The 16,226-nt window shown below is 43.5% G+C and overlaps 2 protein-coding genes across 20 annotated transcripts in view; one reads left to right on the top strand and one right to left on the bottom strand.

The window, feature by feature from the left end:
* Positions 1–6,951, top strand: part of ca16b (carbonic anhydrase XVI b) — a 100,482-nt gene extending 93,531 nt beyond the window's left edge. For both annotated transcript variants that reach the window (XM_076759451.1, XM_076759460.1), the window contains exons 23-29: positions 321–414; positions 1,008–1,084; positions 1,262–1,390; positions 1,620–1,766; positions 1,916–2,058; positions 2,920–3,055; positions 3,614–6,951. In XM_076759451.1, the coding sequence (XP_076615566.1) occupies positions 321–414; positions 1,008–1,084; positions 1,262–1,390; positions 1,620–1,766; positions 1,916–2,058; positions 2,920–3,055; positions 3,614–3,760 (873 nt within the window). In that variant the 3' untranslated portion in view covers positions 3,761–6,951. The remainder of the gene's footprint in view (positions 1–320; positions 415–1,007; positions 1,085–1,261; positions 1,391–1,619; positions 1,767–1,915; positions 2,059–2,919; positions 3,056–3,613) is intronic.
* Positions 6,952–7,595: 644 nt separating this feature from the next.
* cadpsb (Ca2+-dependent activator protein for secretion b) overlaps positions 7,596–16,226 on the bottom strand; it is a 63,920-nt gene continuing 55,289 nt past the window's right edge. For 16 of the 18 annotated variants that reach the window (XM_076759288.1, XM_076759375.1, XM_076759303.1 and 13 more), the window contains 8 exons: positions 15,417–15,572; positions 15,125–15,272; positions 14,938–15,012; positions 14,514–14,597; positions 14,192–14,224; positions 13,894–14,001; positions 8,970–9,074; positions 7,596–8,885 (listed from right to left, as the gene is read on the bottom strand). In XM_076759288.1, coding sequence (XP_076615403.1) covers positions 8,709–8,885; positions 8,970–9,074; positions 13,894–14,001; positions 14,192–14,224; positions 14,514–14,597; positions 14,938–15,012; positions 15,125–15,272; positions 15,417–15,572 — 886 coding nt within the window. In that variant the 3' untranslated portion in view covers positions 7,596–8,708. The remainder of the gene's footprint in view (positions 8,886–8,969; positions 9,075–13,893; positions 14,002–14,191; positions 14,225–14,513; positions 14,598–14,937; positions 15,013–15,124; positions 15,273–15,416; positions 15,573–16,226) is intronic. The other 2 variants (XM_076759428.1, XM_076759437.1) reach the window with 1 other exon arrangement.

The following is a 16,226-nucleotide window of genomic DNA, read 5'->3' as shown; positions in this document are numbered from 1 at the left end:
GACGGGAATAGACTGAGAGTGTCTCTGATGTTGGCTATAATAATGTCATGTCTGTCACCCCCGCTGCCTCACGCAAAGCTCCATGAATGTTTCATCAAGCTCCTGTTCATCAAGCTCCTGCTCACCGAACATCGGGAGAGAGAAGCTAATTGCTCACACATAATGTCACTTCCTCCTGAGCGTCACATGCTCGTTATTAATCTCAAAGTGTTGCTCTTCGGCTTAGGTGTTAAACAACATTATATCTTTTGTTTGTCGTGTTTGGTTTTTAATTTACAGTGACTCCAAGTGGCTAAAGTCTTTGCCTCCTCTTTCACCAGCTTCTGAGTCAGTGCAACACACGCTTTGTGGAGTGCTTCAGTGCCCACAAAGACAGCAACAAGGAGAAGAACCGCAACTCCTCAGTGGTTCCCTGTGAGTATCTTATCTGTTTTACCACAGCACGCTCGCAGGGGGGCTGAGGTCTCGGGGAAGCAAGGTCATGTCGGACATGTAAAGCAGCTGCAGTCTGCATTCGGGGGCATCGAGAGGCCTGTTACAGTGGGTTTACACAGACGGTCGTCAGGGTGGCTGTCGGGAAAGCAGTCAGACAGCAGCACAGTGTTTCAATTTGAAGGCTAAAATTACATTTGTGCGCTATTAAGCAGCATTTTCTGTATGTGAAATCTGCTCTGTGTTGGTCCTTTCTTGAAACAGAAGAAAATAAGAGTGAGACTCGCAGCATTTCCTAAAGCAGTGTTCTCCATTTTCCTGTTTTTCAGTCGCTACATTATTAAAGACAATTCATATTCCAAAATTAGAATCTATTTCCATAATCCTATAAGTTAATCTTTCTATGCGTTCTCGGCTGCCTGACGGGGGGGAGAAGGAGGTCCATGTTGCTATAGCAACAAGGAGGCCTGGTAATGAATGCGTGCGTTATCAGCCAGTGTGATATTATTGAGGCCCGGGTTTGAGATTTAATGTGTTTTTTTTTTTTTTTTTTTTCCCTCTCTGCCTCTCCACAGCGGAGCGAGCAAGGGTCGGACTCACCACTCTGCCTGGAATGAAAGGAACAGATTACATTAACGCATCCTACATAATGGTACAGTGTGATAGTCTGGCTCGCTGTGTAATTTGAAGAACTTTATTGACAGCTCTGACAGTGCGTGGTGACAGTTTCCTCGGAAATGATCAGTAGTCTGTCAGCTTTCATAATCATCCATCAGCGTGAGTGGTGTGAGCTTCAGCGAGGCTAACGGCCCACCTTTTGTCACCTCAGGGTTACTTCAGGAGTAATGAGTTCATCATTACCCAGCATCCTTTGCCCCACACCACCACAGACTTCTGGAGAATGATTTGGGACCATAATGCTCAAATTATCGTCATGTTGCCTGACAACCAGGGCCTGGTGAGTAACCCTGAAACTGAAAAAAAAAATGTTTGTTTTCTGATCATTTTTTCTCTGTTATTTGTCCTCTAGAGTAGAAATGTTTAATATAAGGAAAATATGACTTCCAGATGACATTCTGGCAGAAAGCATGAGGCACATAATGAACAAAAGGAAAAACTGGCGATGGACTTTGGTAAGAAATGTGACTGCAGCTTCCCCTCTTTGACTCGCTGTTGTTTCTCTGCAGGCTGAGGATGAATTTGTTTACTGGCCGAGTCGGGAAGAGGCCATGAACTGCATCGCCTTCACTGTCACGCTCATCAGTAAGGACAGACTGTGCCTCTCCAATGAGGAGCAGATCATCATCCACGACTTCATCCTAGAGGCCACACAGGTACCTGGAGCTCAGCGCGCTTAATGTTTGACTATTGTCGCATGAAGCAGCACAGGAGAGCGCTGCGACGCGCCTTACATTATTCATGTCACGTCGTGTGTGTGCATGCTTTGCTTGGAGGTGTGACGCTCCTCTCCTGTGTGTGACAGGATGACTACGTTCTGGAGGTGAGACATTTTCAGTGCCCTAAATGGCCCAACCCTGACGCTCCTCTCAGCAGCACCTTCGAGCTCATCAGCGTGATCAAGGAAGAGGCCATGACTCGAGACGGTCCCACCATCGTGCATGATGAGTACGTTCGTCTTAGCTGTGTGTTGTCCTCTGTCGTCAGGGAACGTCAAAGGCGTCCGGCGTTTTCAAGTTGGGGATCGTAGAGTCGTCATGGGTTCAGTTTATTCCCCTGAGGTCCTTTCAAATCTAGTCCAGGACCACGTAGATACATTTGATTTTTATCATGGTTCAGAAGTGGCAAAAGAATCCTGAGATGTTTAATTACCTTTGATTTGTTCTTGTTGAACGGTGAGTGTTTGCACGAGTGCGCCGGGATGGGATGTGGAGAGCCTTTTCATCGCTTGCGGTTTGAAAGTCCTTTAGTGTATGCCAGCGCTGAGCATCTACAGGCAGCTAGCATGATGAACAAAAGCACCTCTCAAAAGTCTCTCAGTAGCCATTCAAGCATAACAACCATAACCACAGTTGTTCCCAGGCTTTCCTATAGACCTCTGTGCCTCCAGCACCTCAGCTGCTATTTGCGAAAACATCGGCTAATTGAGTAGTCTTCATCACTGATGGTCCTGACTCTCAATCACACTTGACCTCTCATTAACTTAAAGCTGCATCTGAAGTTTGCACAGACTAAATAACAAACCAGTCTGTCTCACCACCCACTTAATGTGATGGGATGCTAATCGCTAACAGCCAGAATCCATATGGAGGGAGCTGCTTGCATCACACATTTTGTCCTTTCATTTGCTGCAGTGGGTTTTATTTTTGACAGCTGCTTGTTGGAGTGCACGCATATTAATAACTTCTGTCTGATAAGAGCATTAAAACCAGAAACAGCCCTAGAGACTGAGGAGGCGAGACGTTGTTTATGAACACCTGAACAGGACTTCAGACGGCCGAGCGGAGCTGATTTTAAATCTCCTCACAGGTATGGAGCAGTGTCAGCAGGCATGCTGTGCGCCCTCACCACGCTGTCCCAGCAACTGGAGAATGAGGGGGTGGTGGACATCTACCAGGTGGCTAAGATGATCAATCTCATGAGGCCGGGCGTCTTCACTGATATAGTAAGTTCACCTTTATGCCAACCACAGCTCCCCACAGCTCTACGGAGCCTTTTAGCTTTTTTTTTTTTTTTTTTTAAGCGACATGTCACTCTAGAGTTGGTGGAGACCAAAATCGAGCTAAAAGAAGAGTGAATATTGTGTTTACATCTGTCAGGTGGACACAAGCACAACTCCAAATGAATGCTAATGTTGCTCTGTATCTCCTGCATGTGTAAATAGACACGTCTGCCACATCAGTTTCATCAGGGGATAATATGTTAGTGCTGTGTTTAGTGTGGAGGCCAGTAAATCCATTTATTTAACATTTCATTTAAAGCTGCATTGTTTTGCCACAAGGAGGCAGAAAAACATCAGCTGACAGACACACACAGCAGCCACCATCACCGGCTCACGTCGTTATGGCTGACATGTTGGCAGACAAGCCACATTAGCATTCCTCTGGAGTCCTAAGTCCAAATTCAGCTCTGTCTGTAATTTTGAGCGGCGTGAAACCAGATCAGCAGCACGTGACAGGATCTGTAACGTTAACCTGATGTGCGTTTGTGTCTGTGTGCACAGGAGCAGTACCAGTACCTTTACAAAGCCATGCTCAGCCTGGTCGGTAACACAGAGTGTGGCCTGAGCCCCATGCACATGGACACTAATGGGGTGGTGGTGATCGCGGACGAGTCGGACCCTGCAGAGAGCATGGAGTCGCTCGTCTGAGGACATTCCTCCAGGCACTTAGTTTGTAAAAACTCGCGAACTTTTCTGAGGCCTTTTTTGCCAGACTATTGATTAAATGAATAACCTTATTACTTTTTATACTGATAAAAGTTTTTTGATATTTATGTTTTTGTCCTTTATTTCTTGTCTTAAATGTTATCCTGCTGAGCGTTTGCACCTGTTTAAGTTGACGTGAGGAAAAAGCAGCTCTGTCCAGTTTGCACTATACTATCAGTGTTACTGCCTAAATCCAGTGAGTGAAAAAGTTTCACAGTGAAATCCTGGCACCACGACACAACTGGGATCTTTGGACCGCTTTGAGACGCAGCCTGAAGCATGAAGGCCAGGATGAGTTACGGCGATCCACCTCTAATATAATGTGTCAAAACAAATCATGGCGTCACAGCGCTGCCCAGCATGCATTATGTCACTTTGCCACTTCGATCAAACTAACTGAGTCTCCGCTCCACACGGTGAAGAAGCTCGTTGTCACACGTTAAGAGACTATTACCTGCCTAATATTCATATACTGGTCCAAATATCTCACTGCTGTCTTGTATAATGTACTTGTGGCTTATTTTGTTAAAATGTGTTTCAACATCTAATGTGAACATTTATTGCTTTTTACAGGGATTTATATTGTTACATTGTTTTGTTTATATATATATATATCTATATGTATATATATATAATATCCTTAATAGCCAGCCTTTTGCCTATTTGTCCACTTGCCTTGATGTAGTTTTTTTTTTTTTTTCTTGTTAATTCTCTAGCTTGTCATGAATTATCTACAAAGCTCCAATGTTTATTTTTTTTTTCCAGCTTCTCTAACCTCAACTGTCAAAGCTCAACAGTTAACTAATGTAATGGGCATCCGTATGGATGCAGTACAGTGTCTGCAGAAACTATCCACCCCCCCCCCCACTCAAACTTTCCATGTTTTATTGTTCTACAACATGAAATCACAGTGGATGTAATTAGGAGTTGTTGTTGCTGCTGATCAATAGAAGAAACAGAGGCCTACAAATTGATCGGAATTAATTACAAACACAAAACCCAAAATTGATTGAAGTTTTCAGCCCCTTCAGGATGATATTTACTAAAAACAGCCTGTGTGGACAGGTTTGTCTCCTTTCATGAGGACTTTGTGAGAGACAAATGTCCCGTCCTGCCTCTGAACTCTGGGCTTTGATTGGTCTAGCCTCCAGGAGTACGCATTAATGTTGTTCTTTTCAATAATAAAAATAATAAAGTTTACTTGTACAGCATGCAGTTCGAGTGCTTCTCACATCAAAGAAAAGGACGAACATAGAAACAGGGAGAGAAAATTAATGTAAAATAAGATGCTGAATAAAAGATGTTGCTTTGTAGCTGTGGCTTTGTATTTCGTCATTGCTCTGATGAAAAATAAATCATGTCACGGCTCTCTCACGCAAATCTTCCAGGATTTCTTTATATTTAGCTGCCTTCGTTTTCCGCTCTACCCTCACAAGCCTGCTGCAGAGACACCGCGTCCTCATCATGAGGACGCGGTGTCTCTGCAGACGTGCTGTGTTTGCCTTACACTCCACAGAGCATCTGGTAGCATCGGCCCATAAAACCTTTGTCACGCAGTCTCCCACACGCTTCCATGTGAGTTCTTTGACATTTTTCCATAAAGCTGCGGCTGGTTAACCCCCTGGACGATGTCTCCTATCTGAGCCATGAAACCCTGCAGCTTCCTCGGCCCCTCTGGCCTCTTTGTGGTCTCACGAATGGCCCCTCTGCTCAACACGCTCTGAGAATCGGATGAGGGATATGTCAGTGCCTTCAGACTGTTCTTACATCCTCCCCCTGATTAGTACTTCCCAAACAAATGCCACAGATTCATTGTTTTCATGATGCAGTTTTTGCTGGGAAACAGCCACTGGACTTACATCCAGGTGTATTTAACCTAAAATAACTTGTCACACCTTGATTGCACACAGCTCAACTTCAACAGCTGATGAATGATAAAGAACCATTGAGGGGAAAATAAAACCTTGGTTCCATCCACTTGTGAGTAAAACATGAAAAAAATCCAAAGGGGGTGAATACTTTCTATAGACACTGTTTTTTTTTTTTTTTTTCCTTTTATCTTTCTGGGGGGTGGGGGTGGGGGTGGGGTGATGCTTTATTTGTAACCAAAGATGTGGTTCCAGTTTGCGACCTGTATGTGGTTTTGTCCTGAGATCTATTTAATCTGCTAGAATTTCAAGTCAAATCTGTTAATCTGTTGAGATTGCTCGTGTCGGTGGTGTGAATTTCTGCTTCTGTTCTCAGGATTACACGCGATAATCGGAGTCCGTGAAGCGCCCCTCACATTAGACGATGAGATTTCAAAATCAGACTGTAAAATATATTTGATTTTGGCTGATATTCTGTCTCCACACACTTTTGTGGCTGTTAATTATACGCCCCTTTCAACCCTGAACATCCCTCTCTTGACTGATTTCTGTGTATCCTCATACTCTATCATGTACTCTATGATGAAATGTTTATTTTCTGTGAACACCAACTTCTCTGACAAAGGGGAGTTTGCTAAATTCAGTGAAAACTCTCCAACATTTGGAGAAAAGTCCAGATTTTTTTTGATCACTTCGCTCTGCAGCAGAAGCTTTTCTTTGCAGCAGCTTTTTTTCTTCTCCTTTCTTTCGTGAGTGAATGCCAGCGTCCTTCCTGTTTGATGTGTCTGCGCTCAGTGCTGTGGCCGAACACGCTCACTTCAAAAACAAAATATCTTTGACTTTAATGTAATCTTTGTGATCATAGAAGTTTATATTTTCATACAAAGATTTGGTTTGTATAGTGGCCCTGTAACAGATTGTACTTTTGTGGGAAATGTATTATCCAAATCTCCACAGCAGAACCCCACCTGCCCCTCTGAGGTCCATGCTGATGTTTAACCACATTTTCCTGACATTTGCTCAACGGTCCAGGGATCCAGTATGTGAGCCTCAGTGCATTTCAGCCAGGTTGGTAGTTAAGTCTATTTTGTAACTTAAATAAATAATAAAATGGTTTTGTCCATCATATCACATGTTTATATGATAGTATCATAGCCATATATTTCTATGATGCTGTCATATACCATATTGTAGTGTAATAGTGTTATTTAATAGGTGAACTGTATTGCTATACATTAAATAAAGTTTGGGTTTGGGTGCACAGCATCCTTGTGTTACATGAAACCACTGATGGACGAGTGTTGACTCACACTGATGCAATGAAAAGCAAATAAGCGCCACGTTGATGCTGTCGCCCCCTGCTGTCAGTCCGTCACCAAACAAGCCCGGTAGAGGAAGTATCTGGATCCTTTACTAAAACAGTGCCACACTGGAAATACTCAGTTACATGTATAAGTCCTGCATGCCAAATGTAACTTATTTATAGAAGCTCCTGCATCTAAAGGCACTTTAAAGGTACTCATGATGCAGAGTGGCTCATTGCATTATTATTACTGATGCTTTAGTTTGAAGGATGTTAATGTTGGATATCACAATGCATCATAATTTAGACAATGATCACAGATTGCATGTGTAATATCTTAATCTGTACGCTAACTAGAACTTAATCTAGCTTTATTAAAGAAGTGTAGTGTAGTAGAAGTATCAAGAGTTTAAATACAAGTACCCCTCTGACGTTCTGCAGTTATGAGGAGCGTTAATTCAGCAGCTTTATGGACGTTTGTAACTGTCTCCTCAGGGTGTGTCGCTCACACTGAACTAGTTACCCTCTACCACCGCCAAACAAACGCTGTGTGTCCTGCTCAGCCTGTTTCTAATTGTGTCTCAGTTACAGTAAACATGACAGAGGATGCACATGTACAGTAATTTTTATTTCGAGGCCACAGCTCTTGCATATTACAACTGTTGGCTTTCATAAGGCAAAAGCAAGAATGAATCCACCAGCTAATTCACACAGAAAACAGAAAGCGTTTGGGGAGGGTGGGAACCCACAAGCATGCAGCGATGGCTCAGAATGCAATGTACAGCATTTTATATTTATATATATATTTATATAATATATACAAAACAACAGTGAGACCCAAACAAATGCCAGACATCTCATTCTACACAATTACAGAACAAAGACAGACCAACTTTTTTTTTCAATAAAAAAAATTATTTTTGCTCTTTTCTCTGTAAAAGTGCAACTCAATTAAAATAGAACCTGTTTCAAGGCCTTTTAATGTTGAAATAAAAATAGAATCTCCCAAGTTATCAAAATGGAGCTATGAGAATATTGCATCTCTAGAATACCCACTCGTTGAAGTTCGAGATTCCTGTTGAATCACGTCTAATTAGTAATTGAGATAAGATCACATAGCATTGACACATGATAAAAATGCAGGTCTAGACTTACTGTTGATGTTAAGAACAGTGAGTAGACGACAGTGTATCTGTAACAGCCGTAAACAAATACAGAGGTTTACTTTCAGTTTGAAGCAGTTGGCATTCACTTAAAAACGGACAAGACAAAGAAAAGGGTCCACACACTCATCATCACGACAATGTACCATTAATGAATGTAGAATACGACAAAGAAGCGCCATATAGGTTTGCATTGGACAGGGACACACCTATTAATCTCACTCAACATTGTCAAACAAATGGTTCTCCATATTGCTTAGTAACACATAGAAATGAATTTAGAAATGAATGAATCAAAGATAGGTGCTATCTTTATCATGACACAGCTAAACTGCCAATCATGGTTATTTTTTAACATTTTTATTTTGATTTTCCTCAGTATAAGTACTATTTTTATAGTTAATAGTTCCTTCATAGGCATTTCGAGCTGACAAAGAGGTCCTAGAGTGGCTATCTGAGTTGGTACATGCATCGGTAACCAGGCTAAAGTCAAAAGTGTGAAAGGGGGTCAGGGTGAGGGGGGTTCAGGGGAAGGGTGGAGTGTCAGTGTACGGGCTCTAGTCGTCCTCTTCGTCCTCCTCATCGCTGTCCTTCATGGAGATGCCCTGCATGCCTCCTTCCCTCACTGAAGCAGTGGCCTCCTCCACGGTCAGCCTGTTGCGCACCGTGTCGTACATCTTACTGTTGAGGGTGGAGTCGAGGACGCCCTGCAGGCGAAAGTCCCGGTACTTTTTCTACAGGAGGACGGAGAGACGTCAGCACAGCGTGTGGACACGAGGCCGTGTCTAAAGACATCCGACAGGCATGCCCTGGCCTACCTTTGTGATCCTGATGAGGATCTTAAGCTGGTAGACGTGCAGCTGCTGATCCATGCGTTCAGTGAGCCAGGTCCCCAGCAGGTTCATGGTGGCAGTGTACCATTGCTGAAACACATAAACACAACACTCTCCAGCAAAACACACACTCACACACATACTCAAGACATCATGACATCAAACTAACCTTAAAGACCAACAGCGAAACACACACAGTGTATGACAATAACATTAACACTCCAGCACCCCCGTGTGTGCATTCAAGCATCGCTTCAATAAAACCTCCCGGCTGCTTACGTTCGTGAGGCTGCATTTCATTTGACCCGTGTGGACGGTATTTACACCAGTTAGTGAGGATTAATGGCGAATCCCACTTCACAAGACAGACATTCTTGCATTTGGTGAGTCAGGATTGGTGAACAATGCAAGTTCACGGGCTGCTTTAATGTAAGAATGTTCAAAATAAATCTTATCGGCTACAAAGATCTACAAGCTACTGAGTGGAGCGCTCGTTTCAACTGTTTCTTTATATCATGCAGTTCAGATTTAAGACAATAACAACTCGTCTGTCTTCATCTAGCGCTTTTAAAGCCCCTGAAAACTTGGTTCCACATCTTAGAGATTTCTCTCTGGGGGAAAGAACACATGCTCAGGTATTTTTAAGAAGAATTGAACATTGAAAAAGTGAGTTAAGTTGCTTCATCTGGACTGAGGTTTGAACAGGTCTGACCTGGCAACAGAAGCAACAACTCCACACCTGTCATCACGCTTTGATTTCACTGTTTCTAAATCCTGATTGGTGCACCGAAGTGTGACGTCACCCTTGTCCAACTGAGCCCCGCCCCCTTAAAACAGGTGAGAAGAGCAGACAGGAATGAGTTTGTCATTTTGGGAAACAAAGCTTATTCACTTTTCTCGCCGCTCCCACGTCTGTCAGCTAAACTTAAAGCCACCGCCAGCAGCTGCTTAGCTTAGCTTAGCTTAGCATACAGACTGGAAAACGGAGGAAAAAGCTGGCCTGTGAATTTCTCAAAACATCAAACTGTTACCGATTAAGAAAACAGGTTTTCAGGGCCTTTAAACTCATCAAACACTGAGGCTCAGCTGCCTGAACTCATGCATTACTTAACTCCCTGAGATACTGAAGCTTAAACCTCAAAATTTTTCCCTCATGACAAATTCAGTCTAAATTACAGCTCCTGAAATAAGCTGAAACCTGAATTTGGGCCTTACTGTTTGCTTCAGTAAATGTTCCCAACACACACACACACACACACACACACACACACACACACCACGAGTCGAGACACACAAACGGCATTTATACTGTAGCACCCTGAAGAGCTGAAAAGAGCAATTTTAGAGGTAATAGTCGGAGCACTGATGCTACTGCTACTTGAAGAAAATAATAAAACAGAGGGAAGTCATAAAGCATTGACAGATTTATCTTCCTCAAACTGTAATTACCCTTTGAAATACTGAAAAAAATGTTCTCCAAGTCAATATTTTGTAAACGATGCATGGCCCATCAATTATTGAAGGCAATTACTTAGCCTTTATTTATAATTTATTCTCGTAGAAATGCCGTGCTGCATTTAAATACCCTACGCCGAGGATGGAAAACTACCTCTCTATGGGGAACTGAAATTATAGTTTTGACACGAGATCATTAGCAAAAGAAAAACAGAATGAGAGTGAGTAAATGGTTAGCAGGCAGGGAGCAGCGGTGCTATTTTCTTGTACCTTTTCTCCACTTTTGCATTGAGTGGTAGTTTCCCACACTGAGTACGTTTCGAGTTACAAGAGAACAGCACCCGAGTCTAATAGAAACAGTTGTCATACCCCCAGATTTCAAGAAAAGAAGTCAACTTTAAACATGTGAGTAGGCAGGAACGCAGAAAAGGTTTCTCAGGCCGGAATTAGAAGTGTGAGGATTTTTCATTCGTTTGAGCTTTTCGAGGTTTATTTCGATCAGGATTAGGTGGATGGTTGAAAGGTTTTGAACTTGAGGCCGGATATGCAGATGCCTGTCCACTTCACAGTCGAGTTGAGCGTGCAGTGCATGCAGACCTCGCAGGTGGGTGGGTGGCAGAGGACGTGCTAAGGAAGACTGCTGTATGTGCAAATGAGGCAGAACTCTGAGGAGGAGGGTCATGCTAGAAGATGTACACAGGAAGATTATTTGACTCTAAAATCATGCCAACCAACATAATGTGATAAAACAACGCAACGCAACACTAGAGATAAGTGCCACTTTTTGAAGAGAGGAGGCAGCAGGAATGGTGTTAATCAGAAAAGAGGAGATAAAAAGGATTGAAATTAATTAGTGAAAGAAAGAGAGATAAAGTAGAGCCTATGCAACATCTAGGAACGCTTTTTTTTTTTTCACATCATGCAAATGGATGGATGGATGGATGGATGGATGGATGGAAATGCATTCAAATGAAAGAGAAAAACATTGACATCCTTCAGGTAAAGAATAGCTTAAAAGGTTAAAGGTGAAACATTCACAGCTTGAGAAGTCTTCAGAGGAGTTCAACAGGACAGAGCCGGGGAGGTTTCCGGTGCACTCGGGGGCCACACAGAGGACACAGGGGGGAAAAACTCCACAGTAGAAAAACTGACAACAAAGACGGAGACACGGGGAGCCAGTGTGGACCTCAAAGACAGAAGCAGACCCACACTTCACAACAGCATCACTCCTCACTCCAAAATAAACAAGGAAAAGAAAAAAAAAAAAAAAAAATCATATTTATCCGGCACAAGACTCCCGCGTCTACAGCCAACACAAAAATCTAAAACCAAAGGGAGACTTCTGAGCATCTCTCAGACACGAAAACTTGACGTCACTGCCTCACAGAACTGAGAATCTGTCAAGCACACAAAGCCGTCACGCTGCTGTCGTAGAGACACGGGTCTGAACAAATAAGTCTCTGAATGACATGAAGCACACACATCACAGCATTATGTGTCGTTCAAATCACACATGGAGGACACATTACTGCCAATGTATCCCGTTTAGGATTATGGTTTTGTAAGACAGTGCTCTCTTCACCCTCTCACACACACACTGGTTCCCAACCTTTTCTTTTGGCCTTTTATAGCCTGACTTTGATCGTCACATTAGAGTCCTGCAGGCTGTTGCACCAGCTGAGTGTAAGTCACTTTGAACGTGGTGGAGGAGTTACGGTACGTTTGCACCATGTTAGTTACGCTACATAGAGTTAAGGTGGATAGCCCTGCCACTGATGACTGATTATTTTCACATTTAACAATCATGTCTATATCATTTTAGAGAAATGTGAAAACATTTCCCAAAACCTGCTGCTTGTTTGGTTCAACATTAAGTCCAGAAGTTCAGGTTAGTTATCCAGTAACTCCACTTCTCTGATAACATTATTCCAGTCATTATTCCTCATAACAGGCGCTGACAAGTCATCATTCAAATTCTCCTTTTTGCTTCGCTCACTCGGTCAGCGGACGCTAGCGCCAGCTGCGTTCATCAGTCACTGATTAGTTCAGTGTCGGCGCGCACCTAAACGAATGTTTGAATAACGTTCAGTAGACCAGACGAGGAGCAGCGGCGAACTGTCACAGCAGAGAAGGTGGCATTTTTCACACGCTGATTAATTGTTAGTCAAAAGAGTTGCCTTTTTTCTTTTTTTTCCCCTTCATCAACTAATTGTTTCAGCTCTAAAAACAGAACATTACAAAAAGTCACACCTTCACTGAGCAGGTGTGAATCCCTCCTTACTAACTAAAGACACTAATTATAGAAGAGCCAGACTAAAATATTTGTCTTTTGTTTGGAAGAGATTTTTGTTTATCTCATTCTTATTTATGGCTACTTGCTTTGGTCATTTATGTATGGCAGCGTCATCCTCAAAAAACATCAAAATTCAACAGAACCCATCAATAACTGACTGCTGTGCTGTTAATGAGGTGCAGAGAAACACCTTACGTTACTTCACACGTGATAACAGACCTTATTTTCTCCTGTTGTCTCTTAATTTCTGGCTTTCTCTCCCACGCATGTGTACTCGCTCTGCTTTGGTATTCTAATGTCAGATGGTCGAATTATACAGAGTTGTGTGAGTTTAGTACGAAGCTGCTGCTGCTGAGTTTACATTCAAACTGGTGCAACAGGCTGCAGAAAGTTTTTCACAAGGAAACATCTAAGAACAGACTCTTTTTTTTTTTTTTTTTTTGCATAGCAGTAATGGTTTCCTTCCTCTTTCCTAGTCTCTAAATCATCTTGTGATATTCATCTTGGGAGCTCTCAGTGGGGTCTTGCCTCCCCCCAGGTTGGGAACCACTGCTCTAGCAGGCGGAGGGTCCATGTCAGCCTCCGAGAGTGACATCTTTATGTCACCCTGGCCCATCCAGCTGTGCATCCTTCACCCAGCAGTTTCACTTCAGAGAAACTGTGTGGGTGCTCCACTGTGGACTGAGGCCAACGAGGCTGAGTGTGTTTATTCAGGAGGCTGACATGCTAAACGTGGAAAGTATCTGAAAGCACGGAGTACAGTGGTGAGTGGCTAAGAAATACACGTCGGAGTGCTGGCACTGCGATCACTATGGACAGTTCTGTTCTTTCCAGAGAGCACTGCTTCAGATAATCCTTTTCTGAGGATGCTTTTATGGACTCTTTGTAAATAAAAGTTTCCTTTTTTTTAATACACAAAGGCCCAAAAGCACTGTGGCAATGTACACCAGAATGCAGAGGGCAGCAGCTAAGGTTCAGAGAGAAGAGAGACAGAAAGAGAGAGAAAAGTCAAGAGGGGTAGAGGATCAGAACGGCCTCTTCTGCCAGGTTGAAATACGTTTCCTGGTCTCAAAATGGGACTTATCCCTCTCTGCCCTGTTGTTTTGCCACATTTTGGAAGGCCCCTCCCTTCTTGTGAGGAGGAGACGGCATCTTACTTACATCAAATAACCTTTCTATATACACCTCCTCATTGACCTTATCACGAAGCATATCCTGAGAGTGGCGCACAAAGGTCACATAGCCGTCGGCCACGTCCATTCCAGGTTTCTGTAAAGCAGAGACAGAACAGGGTCAGGGCTCGGGAGGCGGAGGAGCAAACACTGGAAATGACTGTAATGAATAAAGGCACAAAAGAAACACTGTTGATGATTAAAACGAAGCATTTTGTTCAGCTGTATCTGGAAACACACACACAAGCTCATGAGCACACGGAGGTGTAGGGTGTCATTGCACTTACAGGTACATCCACATATTTAGAGGCAGCTTTCACCTGAAACCAGAACAGTGCTGTCAAACACAGGCTGAGTTTACACGAAGACAACTTCAACCATCAACAGTATCATTAGGGATGGGCATCTTTTTAAATTCACTGCTACTAATTTTTTAATATAGTCTTAAAAAAAAAGAAAGATGGGAAATAAGTGAAGAACAGTACAAATCTGAAGAGGCATTTAAAGCCAGCTTTAGATATGACAGTACTCTAGTGACTCCACACCCAAAGAGGTTCTGAAATCAGCTCTACATTAATATTACTGAACTCTACTGAAGCTTCGTCTTACCGTGAATGAAAGGAATGAGGAGAAGAGAGTTCCTTCATCATATCTGGAAATCTTGGCCAACACACCCTCCAGGATGGCAACAAACTGAGAAACGAGGACAAGAAGAACACCATAAATCTACATTTTCACAAAAAACCAGGAGTCTACAGGCATGCTAGCAGCACTGGTATGCTAACATGCGGATGTTAAGCAAATATGAGCCTCATGGTGGCGCTACAGGAAGAGTCAGAGGGTCGACAAAGTCAGTGGGATTTCAACCTTTGATGATCATGAATGTCAGCGCAAATTTTTACTGCCAATCTGTCGAACAGCTGTTGGGATGTTTCAGTGTGAATCAAAGTGGCTGACCGACCCGCAGACAGTCCGACACTCTTATCCACGGAGCTATGCCGCTAGCACGGTTAATAATGACGCACAGTCGCACCTTTGCAACCAGAAGCTGGATCATGTCTTTCACACTTTCCTCAATCAGCTCGTCTATTTGGGAGTGGAACTGCTTCTGCACAAACAGGGAGAGGTTTGAAGAAAACATCAATTTGGCTTCTTGCAAACATAAAACAAACACCTTGTGATTTTCTTAATGCAGAGACTGTCCCGGGTGAACTTCTTACCTCCTGGCCCATCTCCATGGCGCACAGTTTAGCTGACTGGTCCTTGGCATCCACCATCACGTTGAACATGGTGCATAATGTTGGAGAAATGCGGAAATCTGTGGACTTGCTGCTCTTTGTCAGCTTGGACTCAAATGCCATCCTAGTGCTGCAATGCAAGTGAAATATTTATACGCGCTATAATATAAAATATTCAGTAAAAGTAGCCAGTGTTCATTCTCAAGTATTTCTGTTTCTGTCAGTCTGTCTTGTCCTTGTGCGCGCGCACACACACACACACACACACACACACCGCTTGACGCAGTTCTCGATCATGTTGCTCGACATGAGCTTGATGCGACTCTCCAGGTGTTTGGCAAACTCCTCCTCAGGCCAGTGCAGGTCCCTGATGAAAGTCTGGAGGGCGTCCAGCTTCCAGAAGAGGTCCTCCGACGTCCCGGAGCCATTACTGCCATCGACCCAGACACACACGCACAAACGCACACACACACACACACACAGGTCAGAAGACAAAGGTCACTCTGATGGAGAGAAGGGGTGGGAGGAGGTGGACGGGAGGTTGTTGTGGCAGGTGCAGAGGAGGATGCTGTTCCTCCACACCTGAACACAGTCAGATTTTACTCTGACCATACACTGACCGGTCCGTCCAAATGTCTGTCTCAGTTCCTGTTTGTTCAGGTGTTTGTGGACAGTCAGTGTATGGGTGAAAAGGAGCGGGCAGGGTTTACTGTAACAAATCAATAACCATGCTGCACAGTATGATTATTGACCGGGATGTGAAGTGGCCACATGCAGGTTAAGTCACTGCAGATACAGCAGCTAATCACACTGTGTCAAGACAAAGGAGTGGAGGGAATGGAGAAGTGAGGGAGGGCTTGTGGGAAAAAAAAGCATTTATAGTCTGAGTCTATTTCATCAAAGAAAAAATAAAAAATAAAAAAAATCTCCAAATTGACTCCCCTCCATCACAGGCCCTCTCTCAACGTCCATGTCCCCAGGCTGGTGGGGCCCCTGGAAGAATTACCAGACAAACCATGCACACCTTTCAGGGCAGCCTGAGTAGAGCTCATTGGGGAAAGTGCTGCAGGAAAGAGTCGGGAGA

This window comes from Chaetodon auriga, chromosome 2 (genome assembly GCF_051107435.1).
Source record: "Chaetodon auriga isolate fChaAug3 chromosome 2, fChaAug3.hap1, whole genome shotgun sequence".
In the NCBI taxonomy this organism is placed as follows: domain Eukaryota; kingdom Metazoa; phylum Chordata; class Actinopteri; order Chaetodontiformes; family Chaetodontidae; genus Chaetodon; species Chaetodon auriga.
This window is presented reverse-complemented; position numbering and strand designations above follow the sequence as displayed.